The following is an 18,859-nucleotide window of genomic DNA, read 5'->3' as shown; positions in this document are numbered from 1 at the left end:
CCCATGAAATACTCTCCCCCCAGAGGTGGGGCAGGCCCCAAGTCTCTTGTCCTTCTGGAAAGCAGTCAAGACCTGGCTCTGCCAACTGGCATGGGACAAGAAAAGGGGCAACCAACTCTGGGTGTGGCTGGCACCTTGAAGATGCTCCCACGTGTTAACATCTTACTGACCATCAACATCTTGGAAGATGTTATTTGTGTATGTGTTTGGTTTTTATTCTATTTTTATTGTTTTTATTGTATTTTAATATTTATTGCCGTTCTGTTGTGAACCGCCCAGAGTCTCCTTTTGTGAGATGGGCGGTATCTAAATTTGAAATATAAACAAATAAATAAAATAAAATACTCTGTGGGAGCCGGTATCACAATGGTCTGTCGGCTGTTGTGCAGATCTTGGCCCCATTCCCCCCCCCCCACTCCTGATAAGACGCCAGTTTGATGTCACTGAAAAAGTCTGCGAAGGAAAACGTAAGCCGGATTGCTGCTTCCTTACAGATGGGGAGGAACGATGACGACATGAAAGGGATGCAAAAGGCCAGTTGTCTGTTGGAAGCAGTTGCAAATGCTGCATTGATACAACTAAAAATTTAATTTAATTTATCTAATTTTGATAGCCGCCATCTCACGGCTGTGACTCTGGGCAGTGTGCAATTAAAGCAAAACAATTTAAAACAAAGCCTTGTTCTCCGCAGTCCCAGATCCAGCCCATTGCTGATGTCATCCTTTCCCCGCCACCCCCGCCCCATTTTTATGCACCATCCGAATTTGGTCCTATTCAGTTCCAGGTTTGGAGTCTTCTTCTGCTGCGGGACAGACGGGATCACTTCATACCAAGGAGGAAATGAACTAAAAAACAGCTTGGCCTGCTGCTTTCAGGCTTAGCAAAAACGATTAAAAATGTAAGCTCCAAATCAAAGTTCCTGGGAAAGAGGAAGCCGACTCCTACTGTGACTCGGAGCTGACTGAGAAAACCAGAAACGAAAGGTGCAGGGTTGTTACAAGGATGGGTTCTGGGGCTGTTGTCTTCTCATGCAGACAAGATCACCGTGTAAGCCTTTGCCATGCCCCCTCTCAGTAGGCACAATAACAATAATGTATTAAATTAATAAGCTGCCTGACTTCCAGCCACTCTGGGTGGTTTACAAATGGTTAAAAACGTTTAAAATCAAAGAAGCAGCACACACACAAAAACCCACAGAAGAAACAAGCTGCATCTTCAGGGCACCTTGAAATACCTGTAGGGCGGGGGCCATCCGGATCTTGGGGGCAACCTCATTCCAGGGGGCAGGCGCTGCTACAGACGAGGTGTGCTTCCAGGGTCCTGACAGGTGGAGCGCGCCAACCCTGCAGGATTGAATTGGCCAGGCAGATGCTATAGGAGACAGGCGGTCCCTCAGGTAACCAGGCCTATGCCGCCTAGGGCTTTATAGGTAACAACCAGCACCTTGAATCACACCCAGAAGCAAATTGGCATCCTGTGCAGCTCATGAAGCAGAGGTGTTACATGGGCCTACTGGAGCAGGCCGGTCACTGCCCACACTGCTGTATTCTGGACCAGGTGAAGCTTCTGGGTGGTCTTCAAGGGCAGCCCCGCGTACAGCACATTGCAGTAGTCAAGCCATGAGGTGACCAAGGCATGAGTGGCTGTCTGAAGGGCCCCCTGATCTAGGAAAGGGTGCACATCAGATGGAGTATGCAAAGGTCTTCCTAGCCACAGCTGAAGCATGCTCTGTCATATGTGCGAAGGCGTCATTGTGCAAATCATGTAGGTTGATGTGAACAAGAGAGTTTGCATGGACGATGATGGAGACGCCAGGGAAGAAATTGCCTCCAAAGAGGAGACTGACAGATCTTGATGTCACTGTGCAACTATCTTGGTCCCGCAGAGCTGGATAAGTAGGCTAGTTGCTGAGCTGTTGCATTTCCTGGTGGCAAGAACGGATTGAAACTGACAGGTGCAGGGAAACTGGCGAATAGCCGGCATCATCCCTGGTTCTCCTCATGGTAACAATGCAGTAAAGAAAAGGAAGACTGCTGCATTTCAATTGCCCAAATGCAGAGTGGTGCAAGCAGACCCTCTTTTCCTTCCCAAGTAAAATAGCAGGGCTCTACTTGCTTCTCTTTACCAGGACAGGACATCAGTCTCCATTGGGTATGGCGGTGGCTTCAATGTGCTGTGCATGAAGTCCCTGCGCCAATCCAGAAAAGGGGTTAAGTGGGTTGTGTGAATGCAGCCATTGGCCTCATTCCTGGGAACATGTTTAGAAAGAGAAGGTTAGGGCCTTGTGGGAAAATCCAGCAGGCCCATTCAACTACCCCCCAGCAGTTAGATTTAGACCTAACCTAGTCGTGCATCTGTGAAAGCCGCCTGGAGCCCTGGAAGCCTCTAAATTGAATTCATGCCATAAATAATCCGACTGCCTCGCCCTGAAAGCTGCTAACCAAAAGAGTTAATTCGCTCTCCTGAACTCCAGGGGAAGTCCTAGAGGAGCCCTGCAAAAAGTTGGGGGGGGGGCTTCTTTAGCCCCTACATCAATATGCCAGTTTCAGTCCTTACTACATCAGGATGACTCTCTCAAAAATGAGCAGAAATGTCACTCCCCCCTGCTCTGAACGAGTCCACAACGCTGCCTTTCCTCATAATTTTTTTCTTAATTTTCCATCTCCGTCGTGGGGCGGGGAGGAAGGCGATGCAGCTGGGAGGACAGAAACGCTGGTCCTCGCTGCCGTCCGAGAAATGTCACGTCGTCTTAGCGTCTGCGGGCTGCAAAAGGAGAAGGCTGGGTCGTGGGAACAGGGTGCCCGAAGGGCCTCTCGTGGTGTGGGAGCAGGGCCAGTGAGTCAAAAGCACCCTCCCTCTCTCTGCCCCCAAGGCTGCTTCTCCTGTTGCCAGAAGAAGATTCTCTTCATCAGCGTTTCTCAGCCTCAGCAGCTTTAAGATGGGTGGACTTCAACTTCCAGAATTCCGGGAGCTGAAGTCCATACATCTTAAGGGTGCTGAAGCTGAGAAACGCTGCTTGGGTCTGCTTCTCTGCAGTTCCCATCATCAGTTCCAGTTCATCATCCATAAAGGCCTCTCGTTTGCTTCCCACTCTGGTGACCCTGTGGCTTTCAAAAGCGACTGGCCCAATTTAATCAATTTGTCAATCCTGAGCAACTTGCTTTAGTAGCTCAACGGTGGGCACCCCACATCCACCTTCCCCTTGCAACGGTTGGAGTTCTCAGTTCTTCACACCCTCAGACTTTTGATATAGAAACCGGTTTACTAGGTGGGGGACTTGGATACAATTTGGGATGGGTTATTTTATTGCAAAGCAGTAACAGATCCTGCAGTCCAGGTCTATGTATACATTTGCACTCCGGGTTTTAAATTTTAGGCTTTCAATTTTCTTTCCCTGAGCTTCCTACTTTTCCCTGTGCCCTGCCCTGCCCTGCCCTGCCCTGCCCTGCCCTGCCCTCCTGACATCCAGCTGTACGCCATTTCAACATTTTACTTGCCATTCAAGGTAGTAGATTTCTACCCTCAGTTCCCAAAGCTGTGGATTGTTTAGGAGCTGGGGGTAAAATCCTCAGTTGCCCAGATAGCTAAGAATGGGAGTGGACCTTTCTGGGAGAGAGCTAGACCTGGCTTGGCCTGGTGCTTCTGAAGCTCTCTGGAGCCCCCTAGACGTGCTGGAGATGCAGCCTCAGCCTTCCCAAACAAGGAAAGGTGGGAGGAAGAGGACGAGCAGCAGCAAGGTGGAGAGACTCAGTTACTGCAGTGATGGGGCATCGCTGAAGACCCAAAGGGCCAAGTTGGGGACTGAAACTCTTGGAGAAAATCTATCTATTGGCTTATTTACACTCAAGACCAATTCAATGCCATATAATCGATCAATCAGCCTGGGTCATCATTGCAAAACTTGGTTGGACCAATTAAACCCCAAACAGGCCATGATGACACTTTGACATTTTCACATGATATGCTTAACCTGCTTCCTGAATTAGCTTTTTCTGAACTCACAAAGACTGACCCGTAAAGTAATCAAAAGGGCAGCACACCAAGGCCAGCTTAGCACATTGTGAAACTTCCTTGGTTAAACACGCCGACTTGCTTAAAGACCTTCGCGGCTGCATCCTGTACAAAGTGCTGTTAGTGCAAACCTTGGTTAGACTTCTGTGATTCAGTCTGTTGTGCAAACCCAGACTATTAGGTTAGCTGGTGAAGCCAGAAAATGGGTTAATTTAATGAGCAGGTTCACCATGTTGTGGGAACGCAGCGTTTGCAGTTTGCAGAAGACGACCAAAAGGTCTCATCCTCACGGGAGGCAGAGCAACACCCGAGGGAGCTGATTGGTTGGTGAACAGCCAATGGCAGGTCTCACCCTCCTTCCGTCCTCAGGTAGAGGCACCAGGTTCTTGTCACTGTCACCTGAGCGCAAGTCACCAATGCCTGTCATGGCTGAGCATAAGAAAAAGGGTTACAAGCTTTATCCATCGTGGGTTCTGAAGCTTCGCGTGTTGGGAGGACGCAGCCAAGGCAAATCCAGGGTGGGTTGAGTTTATGGCCCACCGTGAGCATCAGTATGTATCAGGAGACAACTCACCAGCTCTGGGATATTTTTTGAACTGCGCCGAGAGGTTCAGCTCTTGGGGTGGCCAGCAAGAAGTACCCCAAGCTACAACTCTTGCTAACGAAGGGAGCTCTCTGGGAAGACCCAAAGGTTGCCTTCAGGGGACGTCGTCCTTCCTTACAGATGTCATCAAATTCATCTTTCATCAGACAAAAGGGGATCTTTCCCAGAGAGGTCAATGGGACATCATCCATCCACTGCTGTGCACCAGTGCAAACTGTGCACTGTGTGAAGGAGGAGCTATGCAGGCCAAGGCACTGGCCTACCCCGTGGGCTGAGTCTTGGGTCCCATGCCACCTCTACACCATCACTTCCTTGGATGGGACACTCCGGCTTTTCAGACGTTTCTGAGTCCCCCCATCATGCCACGGTGCCACGGAGTGCAAGCGCTCCCAGCCCTACAATCAGCCATCTTCATCTCACTCTGTCCAAGAAAGGGGGCTTTTATCTCAAATGGCACGCAAACAACGTTCCAACGAAGCCGAAGGGAGAAAAGAAGACGAAGAGGTCCCGCTCGTCAGAGCAGCAGAGGACTGAAAAGGATCCCAAGTGCCCTTGCAGCCGAGATGAACGCATTGTTTGCTCTGGGCGCTGGGCTGTGCCAAAAGGAAGCTGTTGTTCTGTTGGGCCTGGCTCCCTTGAGGTCACTTCCCTGACCAGGGTGGACTCCTTGCCCTGTCGGTTCGAATCATCCTGCCAGGAGCGCTTGGAATTCCCCATCCATCAGGAAGAGGCACCGACAAGACCATTTCCCTCACAGGCTCAATTCTGGGAAAGAAACTTTGCCCAAGTCAAGCCCAGCGTTCAGGTAGCAGGCAAGGGTGGCTGAAAAGCAAAGTTCAGAGTAGCTGAGGACAAGGAACTAGCCACAACATAGGGATCAAGCCGTAACAACGTTGAAAGTCAAGATCCAGGAGGAAGAGAGCTGTGGAGTCCTTGGTGCTCTCTGAGCTTGGGGGTTTGCTTGCAGACATTTTGCTACCCAACTAAGTAACCTCGTCATCAGTGCTAGGGAGGGTGGGGTTTGCTCCCTGTTTCTATACAGTCGCTTGCCCTGCCGTTGTTGGTGGGGGTGAGGTTTTCTCCCTGGTAGTTCCTTGATTAGGGTGTTGTTTTCTGCTAGATGGTTTGCCTGGGGTTAATCCCTGCTTATTCGGGCATTGGCTGCTGGAGAGGTTGTGTTCTGGTCTTCTTGTTTCCTTCTTAGCTTTTTTATTGACTCTTTGGAATGGTGTGTCAATGTGGTTTGTCTCTATGTGTCTATTGATGGCTGTCTTGTCTGAATGCCAACACCACACTCATTAGCCCTGATGATATTGCTAGTTGGGTAATGAAACGTCTGCAAGCAAACGACCAAGCTCAGAGAGCACCAAGGGCCAAATAACCCTGAACTACCCATATTCTCTTCTATTGAAATACTGATTGTCATTGGGTAGCTGGTGAGAATCCTGGCAACAAGGAGGTTGAAACCACCTGCACTGCAAAACATCTTGCTACCACTAGATGGCAGCAGAAACGTTATTCTGCATTGATTTGATGCCATCTAGTGGCCATCTAGGCTTATCCAAGATAAACCTAGGGTAAAAAGAAATCAAACCAAAATGTAGTAATTTTTTCCTGTTCTTTGCTGAAGTTCCAACTGTGTTCTAGCGGAGTGCTTCTCAACCTCAGCAACTCTAAGATGCATGGGCTTCAACTCCCAGAATTCCCCAGCAAGCATTCCCCTCCCAGCATTCCCCAGCCAGAGAAACCCTGTCCTAGTGGATTAAACAGAAATGCTTCTTCACAAGATCTCTTGCATCATTTCTCCCTAAAAGATAATGAAGCAGGTTACATTTCAGAAGGCTGAAGATCTGTTTTAATCAAATTACTTATTTGTTAGATTTATAGTCACCTTCCCTCTAGAAACTCAAGATGGCATAGCCAGTCCTCCCTCTTCCACACAACAACCCTATAAGGTAGGTTAGGAGAGAGAATGACTGCATGATGTGACCTAGCAAATATCCATGGCTGAGAGTGGAGCTGAATGTGGACCTCTCAGCTTCTGGTCCAACATCTTAAGCTCAAAGTCTTTTGTAGACTTAATCTAGAGAGGTTGACTGGTCAGTATTAAGGGAGAGCTTCATTATAAGATGTCCCTGAAGTCCATGCCCAGAGGCATGACTTGGGCATATCTAGCCAATGTGGTTAGCATATGGTTTGCTGTGTTATGCAAACACAGAACACAGCACATCGTTAAGTTAACTGTGGCTGTGTCACATGAAAACTCAGTATCTCGGTTTGAACACTTCACCAGGTTAGGGAAAAACCTAGTTGGGGGACTTCAGTAAACAGGATAAACAGGTTAGGTGGATCCAGGCCACCTTTGTGTTACAGGAAGGATTTTTTAAATGTAGGGTTAGCTCCTTCACGTATAACTAAGAGAAAAGCTGCACATTTATGATGCAGTTTTATTTAAATAATAAAAAAGCAGGATGCAACCAGCTTTGAGTATGCAAAAGAATGGAGGGTTCAGAGAGCGAAAGACCTTTGAGCAGATGTTGCCCCCTACTGGCAAAGCAAAAAATGGCACTAAAATCCTTACGGAGAGAAACTGCTCCGTTGGATTGACTTAATGCTTGGATGGGAGGCCACTTGGGGCTGTGGACTAATGTTACAATTTAAAAAAAAAAAATCAGAAACATGCCCTTAGCAAGGGCAAAACACTTCCATGTTGTTCCCAAGAAAACTGTATGGGTCACCAGGAATTGAGTTTGATTTTCAGGGCACTTTTTCTCACCAGTGGAAGTAGCAGAGAACAAGGCGTACTGCCTGGAGGGAGAGGGAGATAAAAGGGAATAAATACATCGGTGAACAGAGTGTCAGCCCTGCGAGGCAGGCCAGGTCAGGAAACAGCCCCTGCAAAGAATGGAAGTCCACATTTTTGTGGTCAGGATGAATACCAGAATCCTGAAAGGCTGGCAGACTTTTCCTCTGTTATAGTAAAGAGAATCAAGGTGAGGCTAGCTCGAGTTTCTTTCAAGCCTGCTCTTCTTTCTCAGGACGGAGCCGATGTTAATTTAACCGTTCTTGCATGCCTCCTTCAAGTTCATCTCCATATTCCTCTTCACATATTTATTTATTTATTCAATTTATACGCCTGTCCATCTCGAGGACATCACCCTGGGCAGCTCACAACATTGACATAAGTAAAAAATATACGCAGATACAAAAAATAAAGCACCCAGCAACTGGAAAAGTCATAAAAACAGCCCTCCACCCCACCTGGAGATGGGCTCCGTCAGCACCTGGGGCCCCAGGCTTGAGCACAGAACCAGGTCTTCAAGGCCCGGCGGAGGGCCAGCAGGGTTGGGGGCCAGCCTGATCTCAGGAGGGGTGATGTTCTAGAGTGTGGGTGCCAGGGCATATGTTAATGCCAGATGGTAACGCTGTATTTTTGTTTGTTTGAGCAATGTTATATGAACACAACAGTTGGGGTTTGATAACTTGGGACAGTTTAGCCAACCTTTGGCTAGTCTCGAAAAGTTAACCCCTCCTCTGGATCTACACCAGTGTTTCTCAAACTTGGCAACTTGGTCAGGCCTGCTGGATGGGGGACCACAAGGAAATCCCAGGATTATGGACTAGATGGGGAACTGAAAGAAGGCAGCGACAGACCACCTGTGTATTAAGGTTTCTCTATGAAGTCACCAAGAGTCATAGTGGATTGGAAGGAGTCAAATGAGAAAAGGGTGAAGGACATATAGTAAGTTTCCACAACATGTTAGATTAGGCTACAATGGGGTTGGGTACAGGGATGTCCGGGGAGGTCAAAAAAGTCAAGATGGCAGCATGATGGTGCAATGGAAGTTCTGCTTACCTTTGACATGCATCAAAATCAGCGTAACTTCCATTGTATTGTCACAGCTGCCACCTTGAATTTTTCTGACCATACCACGTCAAAGCATTATAATGGCTTATTTGCTTTGAGGAGGCCAGAGATGGCGGTTTATTGTTGTCCTTAGTTCAGCGTGGGGGATGAAGGCAACCAATCTGTTTTGCTTGGGTCCAAGAGCGGAGGAGGGACGTGTCCTGCCATCGGGGTCTGGAAGGGATGAAACGTGTGTTGGGACGTCACAGCACCAACTCCGTGACTTACACGCTTGGTGCGTGTGGTGGTTATGCAAGATGCCTGGGTGTCCTGCCTGTGACTTTTCTATAACATGCGTCGGAGGGCCCACTGGGACAAATGGCAGGCTGGATCTGACTCAGCCTGGACCTGCTTTCCATGGGTGCATTCACACAGCACCCTCAGCCTGGCAACTGAGTTAACCCCTCCTCTGGATCTATACCAGTGTTTCTCAAACTTGGCCACTTGAAGATGGGTGGACTTCAACTCCCAGAATGAAGATGGGTGGACTTCAACTCCCAGAGTGATCCTGGCTAGGGAATCCTGGGAGTTGAAGTCCACCCATCTTCAAGTGGCCAAATTTGAGAAACACTGATTTATACAATACAGGCAACTCTAAATTCAGCAAGTGGGCTGGATTTATACGACCTGCTCAGCTCCTCCCCAGACAAACCTAGTTTAACCCTATCCTATCCTGGTAGCCTATTGTTTGAATGTACTTGCTAGGCCCTGATCTGGCTTGGTGAAGCATGTGGGATAAATACAGCTGTTTTCTCAAACCAAAACTCAGGAGGCCTCCGGAAAGATGCCCTCCTGCGCTTTGCTGCAGGAGCTGAATTCTGACCCATCAGCCTACCCTTTCCTTAAACGGTTCACACACACACACACATACACACACAGATGCGCACGCCCACGCTCCCCCCCCCCCCCGCAAATGGACAGACCAGACAAAGAAGCCACAGCGGAGGCAGAAAAGCAGCGCATTGATTGAGCCCAGATTCCCATGACAAATTAAATTAAATTACATTAAACTGGATCAAATTTCAAAGGTGCGACCTTCAGGATGGCCTTCAGATGTCGGACACAGACAGCAGCATGGCTGTGGGGGACGAAGGGGCCCGCCTGCTGCCGTGAATCTGGCCCTTCCAGTGGGGCTCCTGCTTGGCGTCTGGCTTCTCTGCAGAGTCCAGGATATCGGGGACTGGCAGGGAACAGGAGCGCCAAGTTACCCTCCTGCTGTGCCAGGGCTGGTGAAGACAAGACTACGTTCTGCCCCACAATCTGACCTCGTGCTGGGGCTGGACGGGGGCCCTTTAAGTGGCAGAGAACATGAGGCGAGCCAGCGCCTTCTGTGGGTCTGGGCTGGGGGGTCTGCTCTTCTGGCTCCCTTTGGGAGTTGAGATGCTGGGGACTGAGGGGTTATGGGGCACCCCCAGAATGAATGGGGGGAGGGCAACCTTTTGGCAGGTGAAAGGGAAGGGAAGTTTTTTTGGGGGGGTCTTTAGTTTTGCAAAGGAGCATGCCCATTTTAGGCTGACATTACAGTGTAGATGCAATGCCCCCCCCCAAGATGATGGGCAACTGCGGTCAGTTTTCAGCCCTTGTGATCAAGGTCAGTTCAGAGAACTACCAAAAGGAAGGCTGGGGACTGCATTTTGCCCCCCCCCCCAAGCATTTACCCCTAAAATCTCCCCTCCCAGCCCTTTCCTACTCCATCCTCCTCTCTGGGCCCCCTGCTCAGCCTTTGCTGGTTGCTGAGCTTGGTGCCCCCCAACCCCCTCCTCCCCCAGGGCAGTTCGCGGGACCTTCTCGACTCACTCGCAATCTCCACACTCCGGTCTTTGGCCTTCGGTTGCCAGGTGATTCCCTGCTTGCTACCCTGCCAGGGAAAACAAAATAAAAACCATGGAAAAGTCCCCCAAATTCCCTCTGATCCCCTCCAGGCACCAAAGTGCACGCTGAGCAGGCCTGGCTTGTCTGCAGAAGGAAGAGGGGCAGAGCCGGCTCTGGCCTTTCCGACCTCAGGGGACACAGAGATCCCGGGACCCTCGACCGGCCCGGAGGCCACCCTGCCAAAGCTGGCACCAAACCACCCATTTAGGGCGAGTCCGTTTTGGCCTTCTTTGAGAAACGCACTCAGCCCGCACATCGCTGCTCTGCTCAAGTCCTAATTCCCCGTGACCAAAAACGGGGCCAAACGTTTGGGCCCCGTCCGTCGGGGGCTGCGCTGGGTCACCAGGAAAACCTTGGGAAAAAGCTGCAGAACGAGTTTTCCTACGACCGCCTTTGCCTGGACAAAGGCATCACGCGCCCGCCCCTCCGCCCGCTTTCCGGCCACGGCGGAGCTCCAGCCTCACCTCCGCGCGGGCTCTTCCTGCCCGGGAGCCCGCACTGGGGCGCAGGAGGCTGCCCACCGCGGCGACCAGGTGGCCCCAGGCCTTCAGCGCCTTCTGCTCGCGGCAGCGGTCCGGCGGCGGGGCGGCGGGGCGGCGGATCCAGAGAACGCAGCGCGGCGGGGGGCTCTTGGCTGCCTTCGCACCGGTCCTTCTGGGGAGCGCCCGGGCGGAGCCGCTGCGGGGCCTGCGGGAAGCAACGCGCGGCTGGCGAGGCGAAGGGCGCAGCGGGCGCGTCCGGACTCGGCTGCGCTCCTCACCTGTCTCCCAGCCTGCCCGCCCGCGGGTCGGGACGCCGGGCGCCCCGGGGCCTGGGGAGGCTGGAGGGGCGAAAGAGGGGCACGCCATCGCCCCCAGCACTGGCGACGGTCTGGCCAGCAGGGGCCGAGGCAGGGCGACGCGGGGAGGGAGCGGAGGGCATCCGCCTGCGCCGAGGTTGCGCTGGGCGGAGAAGCCGGGCGGGGGTCGCGGGGAAGGCCCGGGTTGGAAACGGGAGAGCGCGAGTTCTGCTCCTCCCTTGGGCAGGGAAGCCGGCTGGGTGACCGGGGGCCAGCCCCTCTCTGTCAGCCCAGCCCACCTCGCAGGGCTGTTGTGGTGGGGAAAAGAGGAGCCGGGAGCGTTTGGAACGGACCTTGCCTCGAGTTGTGCAAAACAAAGGCAGGCGAGCGATCTAATAAAAGAAATAAAACCACGTACAGAGGCAAGTGGTCAGATCCTTGCACACCTACTGAACAGCTTCTGTACCTACCAGCAAATCTGGCACAGCTTGACTGGACTCAGAAACTAAGCAGGTTTAGTAATTGGATGGGAAACCACCAGGAAATCTCACCAGGAAATCTCAGGGCTAGACCAGAAGTCCAGAAACTCCCTGGAGGAATACTGTAGAGGAGCAAACCAGCTCCATACATTGCCCAGAAAATGAGATGGGGCTTGTCTGCGTTGCCCACAGGAATTCACCAACTCCTGGGAGCCATTTTTTAAACTCACACTAGATGGCAACAGCAAGCAGCCCTTGGCTTGATTACTACTTGGATGGGAGACCACCAAGAAATCAGAAAAGATAACGGCAAACCATTTCCATAATGCTAAGAAAACTGCACTGTATGTTTGGGTGAAAAATCAAGCTTGGCTCAAGGGCACCCACCCCAGAACTGGGATATATTTGCGGACGGCATGGGGCGAACACGCTTCTTCATCCCCGCTCTAAAGCAGTAAACCACTTTGTGTCCTGCTCCAGCTGCCAGACTTTGCCGGGGAAGTGGGCTGTGCGTGGCTTCCAAGTGGCTTCCAAAAAAGGCGTTTCAGAGCATAGGAAGGCAGGAAAGTAGTGCCTGGTGGCAACTCTTTAAAACCGCGCTGTTTTTTCCCTGGGATCACGTGGCAGCCACAGAGGGTGGCGGGAAGCTCTCAGGGAAAAGATGCAGCTGCTTTAATGAACTGCAGACAGGCGCCACGTTTGCCTCGCAGAGCCTTTTTGAAACCGGCGGGAAAGCCTTCCCAGCCGTACTGCATGCTATGAATTGTTCGAGAGGCAGCGATTAGGATTAACGTTCTCCTAAATCCTCCTCCACCCTCCACCCGCCCCGCCGTGACTTACTTGGCTTCGTGGAGCTTGCACCAAGCAAAGAGATTACTCTCCCAGGCTGAGGACCGGCTACAGGACAGGGCCTGCGAAAAAAGGCACGGGATGGGGCAAACATTCACTTCTTTATTCGGAGGATGTATTCGTCCCCTGGAGCAAATTGGGGGGGGGGAACACACACACACACACACACACGTGCAAGAAAATCTGAAATGCAGGGATGTCAAGCCCAAGGCAGCCGGAGTCATCGCTGAGCTTTGGCAGAGGCTAAAAGAACAGGCAGCCTGGGACCATCTTGTGAGATGGGCGGCTATAGAAATACGATGGACGGACGGACGGACGGACAGACAGAGACAGACAGACAGACAGACAGACAGACAGATAGATAGATAGATAGATAGATAGATAGATAGATAGATAGATAGATAGATAGATAGATAAACCCATTTTCGAAGATGATGAACCTGGAAACAAAAATGTACTGAGAACCAAAAGGAGCAAAAATGAAAGATGACCCCAAATGGCCAAAATGATGATGATGATGTTACAGTAATGTGCAGTTTGGGATTCGATCTCCGGAGGGCCCACTGCAGCTTGGCGAACGTGGGGCCTTGGATCAGGGCCTCCACAGACAACCCCATGGCTCAGGAAGCGATCTGGGGGCTTTCTGAGTTTACAAAGGCTTTTGGATCAGATCCAAACATGACGTGCTGCGGCCTTAACTGGGATAATGGCTTTGCTCATGGGACGTATGATGAAAGCTCCAGGAGGTCCTTCTGGAGCAGTTTTCTCTAAAAAACCCCCATAAATAATGATCTCCCCCCCCCCCTTTTTCAAAGAGCTGTCTTGGAAGGTCTTTCACCTGCCACAGCCTTCATGGTCTAGTGCAGTGTTTCTCAACCTTGGCAACTTTAAGATGTGTGGACTTCAACTCCCAGAATTCCCCAGCCAGCATGGGGCATGGCTGGCTGGGGAATTCTGGGAGTTGAAGTCCACACATCTTAAAGTTGATAAAGTTGAGGAAACTCTGGTTTGGAGAGAGAGAGGCGGATATGCCAGAAAAAATAGTCTGTGTGTGTGTGCGTGTGCGAAAAGGAGCCAGGCATGTAAACGGGGGGAGGCAGTGCACACTAACCCGGTGGCCTGCAACTTTGCGCCCCGCAGACCTGAAAAGGATGCCCACCCTTTGCTCCAGAAGGCCGGACCTGGCAGCTTGGCGGTCCTGTCCAAGCGCTGCCCTCCCGCCCCAAAAGATTCCCCCTTGCCTGCAAGGCGTTTACCTTGAACTTGCCCGAGTCCTGAGCTGCTACCACGGTGATGATCTGGTGGGACAGCAGGATGAGCAGCGGCACGAGGGAAAAGCCCGCGGGGATGGTCAGGAGCACCCTGGCGCGGAGGAGCCGTTAAGGCCTGGCGTGGAGAAGAGAGGGTGCGCTAGAGCGAGGGGGCAGTTGGGGGGGGCGCCCTGGGGGGACGCGGTTTGGAAAAGACGGACATAAAGGAGTGCTCCAGAAGTCTGGCCGACGGTGGTCAACTGGGGGAAGATGACCTTCATACCACATCTGCCTGGAGAGAATATGCTTCAGCGCATGGATTCCCACACACACCACCCCCACCCCCACCCCCTCTGGAGAGGGGCACCAACATTTTGCACTTGCACTTCATGAAGCAAGCTGCCTTCTGCCTGGTGCAGAGCAACAATACCCATCATCCTCAACCAACATGGCCAAAGGCCGCGCTGGCTGTGGAGGGTATGCGCAGGGTGTCCGTAGGCTGTGAGAAAAAAAAGTCAAGATGATGCAATTGAAGCTCCCCGTTTTTTACAGGCATCATATAAAAAAGATTTTAAAAGATGGCCACCATCTTGACTTTTTGGACCCCCCCGCCCCTGGCGAATGGGGTCATTGAGCCCCCTTGGAAAGCTCCAACTTGGGAAAAGGGAGGCTTCAAAATAAGGAAAGGGCCCGGTGGCAAGGCGCGCCGTCAGAGGGCGCCGGGCGAAGGATACGTGCAGATCTTTTCCACGCCGAAGGGCTGCTGGGTGTTGAGCGCCAGGTAGGTGAGGCAGGTGATGAGCACGGCCAGGTCGTAGCTGGTCAGGAAGAAGACGAAGAGGAGGAAGAAGCGGAAGTTGTGGCAGCCGATGCAGTTGTTCACCCACATGCAGTGATGGTCGAATTCCTGCTCGGGAGCCCAGAAAGCGGGGGGAAGAGTTGACATGGGGCCCTTATGGGGAGAGGGAGCAGGCCTTTGGGGCCCCCCACCTGCATTCACACAACACACTTAACCTGGCTACTGACTAAACCCCTTTTCTGGACTGGCACCGTACACTGAAGGACAGAGGAGCCGAAAGGGCTGAGTTCGCACAACAAGCTAAACCAGATAAACACAGAGACATGCCCATACACACAAACTAACCAGGATTAACACCAGCTAAACGAGCATATGGTGCAAGCATACCTGCTTGGTCTAACTGACCTCGTTCAGTGTGTTGTTTGAACCCAGCAAGTTAGTGCATTGTAGCTCCAGTGATTTCATGAGGTCTAGCAGCATGGGTTGGGATTTGGTGCTGGTCTTCCAGGTGAGGCCTGAAGATGACCAACAGGCAATTCCCTCTTTCCAAAGCATCTTGGGACGCATCTTGTGTCCAGGCATCTGCCCGGATGAAATTGGGTGTTTCGTGGCCATGGTGGCTGGTTCACACAATGCATGGACTAGGCTGGAGCGAATTTGGGGAGTTTGCGGTGCAGGAGATTGTGGGAACCAAGCTATTGTGGGATTGACTTCAGGCACGGCGCGTTCTACGTGCACAGCAATTGCATTTTCTTAACCCTGGTTTAGGGCTTGGTGTGCTTTGTGAATCCAGCGCATGAGTTTGCAAGGAGACCAGAACAGCAGCAGAATCAGACAACCAAGGTTTAGACTTCAGCTGAACAGAAGGGAGGCTACTTTGGGCCAGAATCTTGTCTGGTCATGGCTATGTTCACATAACAGCTGCTTAACCTGGTCAGACAGAGATCTAGCAAATGCGTTTGCACATGCTAAACTTGGTTAGGGTTAATCTTATGGCTTAGTTTTGCGGCTTAGTATGTTGTACAAGCCCAAAACGTGGGTAAATTCAGTAATTAGATCCAGTGTAGACAATTAGATTGTGCGAATGCAGTCAATAGGTAGTCTACTCAGACAGCCTAAATTTCCATCTTTGGAAAACTGGCCAGGAAGATACGTTCAAGGAAAATCGTGGCCTGGAGAGGCCGTGAGGAAGAATGACGCCGTGTTACAGCAGGTGGCAGCAGCTGGTCGGCTTTGGCTAGCAGCTTCAGACCTGGCTGGGTCCTTGGATGGGAGACCACCAGGAAACCCCAGGTCAGTAAGCTAGACAGAAGCATTAAACACACCCACGGTGGAAGAAAATTTCACCAACGTGGATTTTGCTGCTTGACTGGGGAGACGTTTTGCTTGTGCAGACAAGCCATACTTTACCTCCACACAAGTGTTGCACCAGGAACAGTGGAAAGTGTGTGGCAAGCAGTACAGCTGGCATTTGTTGCACCAGTGTTGCTGGAGGCTCCCTAGGGTGTTGGCCTGGTTCTCCAGCTCTTCTTCAATGCCTGGGTCAGAAGGAAAGGAGACCAAGGGGTGTGAAAAGTGGCTTTCCTTGCATTTGCAAGGGCGAACATGGGGAGTTTCTGCAATGAGTCTTCCCTGAAGGAGGGGAGTTTAGAAATGGGGGTCTCTTTAGCTGGTGACAAAGAGGAGACATGAAAGGGGGGCATTTTCATTTGGTCTGGTCTGGAGAGGTTGGAGGGGGGCACGAACTTCCCCCTCGCTTGTGGTATCAGGGGTCAGAGGAGATACTGGATGATGGGAGGGTCTTGGCAGGGAAAGGAAGCCCTTTTGCACAGCACCAGGTCGAACAGCGCAACTCAGCGACACCGGATGCAGCTGCGCCCCCCTCCCCAATTTGGGTGGCTTTAAAATGGGAGCAGAAAACCCCATGGGCGAGAAGACCGCCCTTGGCTCCTCACCCTGATGGCGAGGACAAGTCTGTATTTCCTGCAAGGGCACTGCCAGCTGGGTGCAGGGGTGAAGGTGCTGGGTTGGCCCTGGAGAGGGCCAGGTTCAAGCCCGCCCACAGCTGTGGAAGAACGGCCAATCCCATTCTCTCTCAGCCCAGGCTACCTCGCAGGGTTGTTGTGGAGAGAAATGAGGCAGAGGGAGTGCCACACGCATCACTTTGGGCTCCTGAATGAAAGGCTGGATATAAATCTAACCAGCAAACCCAGGCCTAAAGAAATGCTGGGTACCAGCTGTGCCAACATCTGGACTTCCCACGGTCTCACCTGGGCAGAAGAATCCTTGTGCATCTTCCCCATCCTCTTTGAGGATAGCGGCTGAATTTTCCTGGGGCTAAAGGGGGGTAAACCGTGGAACAGGGGCGCCCCGAGAGCAGGAGTGGACTCCCCTTGCTGAAGGTTTTCAAATGGGGGGCAGATGGCCTCCGGTTGGGGGGGTAGCTTAATAGCTTTCTGCCGTGAGCGTGGGTTGGATTAGATGACCTTAAAGGTCCCGTTCAGCATTCTGTGATTCTGTGGATATTTGGAGATCTTTCAGCAACAACCAGAGAGGAGAAGGGTGGGACAGACAATCGGAAATGCTGCTTGCCCTCCCCCCTCCCCAAAAGTTTCTGGTGCTTGTTTAGAACGTATTTCTACATTACCCCAAGATGTGGAAGAAACACGTGGAGAATATCTCTAGTTTACCTTTGTGGAGAATTCCTGTATCGGTGAAACTGGTGAGGAAGAAGTAGAGGATGGTCGGGATAAGAAGGTGGCCACAGATGACGGGAAAGGCCCAGGAGACGTTCAGGGCCAGCCAGCTGCAGCTGAGAAAAACAAAGGACGTTGCGGGTCCGCCAGATGCTGAACAACAACAGGAGGAACTTGTCCTTAGCACAATGTTTCTCAACCTTGGGAACTTTAAGACGGGTGGACTTCAACTCCTGGGCTGGCTGGGGAATTCTGGGAGTTGAAGTCCACCCGTCTTAAAGTTCCCAAGGTTGAGAAACACGGCTTAAACCAGAACGACACCACAGCATCAACATCTAAAATACCTTCAAATTAAAAAAAAATCTGATGCTGGACTTAATTTAACCTGGAAATCATTTATGGATTATAATTCCACACAGGGGCCGTTTGAGTATCCCTTCTTTCTCAAAAACTAGATTTTGCCTGATTTGTTGGGACACGATCCCCGTGATATGCACACTAATCGAAGATTACTCTGAACATTCTTATTCGGGTTTATACAGCTACTAAATCTCTTTTCTATTTCTTTTCTCTGCTTTTCTTTCTTTCTTTGCTCCGTTTCGGGGTTGCACTTTCAAATATTTGTTAAAATAGAATAGAATAGAATAGAATAGAATAGAATAGAATAGAATAGAATAGAATAGAATAGAATAGAATAGAATAGAATAGAATTAAATTAAATTAAATTAAATTAAATTAAATTAAATTAAATTAAATTAAATTAAATAGCAATGTGAAAAGAAGAAAAGAACAGGAAGAAGAAACTTTCACCACCCCAACGGCTGACCAACTGCCCTGCCAACTGAATGCCTGGCTTGAAAATGGCCAGCCCAATCTCTCTCCATCGGGCACATCGTGGGCACACGGGCCGCTGGAGGGAGTGCGCGGCTTCTCCCTACTCACGGGAAAGTGAAAAAGAGGCAGCTCAGCCCCAAAAGGGTGCTGAAGTGGAAGGAGGCAAAGAGTCCCGAACAGAGGGAAGGGCACCCCTCTCCGCTGGGCGCCATGGCTGGGGGAGAGACCCCGGAAGGCTGTGGACACCACCCCGCGGGGCCTAATCGGACGGAACCAGGCAGTTGCCGCGGTGAGGCTGGACAATGGCCGTGGAGGGGAGGAGACCGGGGGGGGGGTCCCTTCTGCTGTGGAATGCCAGCAGCTGGCAGTTGGAGAGGCTGGCGGTGCGTAGGAGGTCCTCCTCTCGGTGGCTTCTGATTGATGGATCAGGTGCCGTCAAAGCGGCGTTGAGCCTTAGTGGCCGCAGAGATGGACGTTCTCCAGGGAGAATCCGCCCCCAGCCTGGTCCTTCAGGTCTTCCGACAATCTTCAGAATCATCTTGAGACATTGGAAAAGTGATATTATTCCAGAGATTAAGGAATGGCTCTCGCAAATGTGTGATCTGTCTGTATTGGAAAAGGCCAGATTTTCCACTAATCAAAGGATGCAGCGATATGTCAATTTTTTGGTGATATTTTACAATAAAATTTTGTACCGATCATATTACAATAGTACTATATTTACTAGTAAACCGGTGACCCTGAATAAGTATAATGAATAAGGTAAATTCCCCCCCCCCC

General features: G+C 51.2%; 1 protein-coding gene across 1 annotated transcript; it reads right to left on the bottom strand.

Annotated features, from left to right (window-relative positions):
• Positions 1-214: 214 nt before the first annotated feature.
• ZDHHC19 (zDHHC palmitoyltransferase 19) lies at positions 215-18,291 on the bottom strand. Its single transcript, XM_088132206.1, has 9 exons — positions 18,188-18,291; positions 17,240-17,361; positions 15,960-16,087; positions 14,485-14,657; positions 13,757-13,862; positions 10,859-11,410; positions 10,320-10,380; positions 9,527-9,702; positions 215-5,437 (listed from the first exon to the last, which is right to left on the bottom strand). Exons 1-8 carry the CDS (start codon positions 18,289-18,291, stop codon positions 9,572-9,574), a joined length of 1,377 nt encoding a protein of 458 aa, XP_087988332.1. The 3' UTR covers positions 215-5,437; positions 9,527-9,571.
• Positions 18,292-18,859: the final 568 nt, after the last annotated feature.

Source organism: Python bivittatus, unplaced genomic scaffold, assembly GCF_059951505.1.
Source record: "Python bivittatus isolate LINGU-HERP-01145 unplaced genomic scaffold, Pbiv_v1 ctg000980_np1212, whole genome shotgun sequence".
NCBI lineage: Eukaryota > Metazoa > Chordata > Lepidosauria > Squamata > Pythonidae > Python > Python bivittatus.
This window is presented reverse-complemented; position numbering and strand designations above follow the sequence as displayed.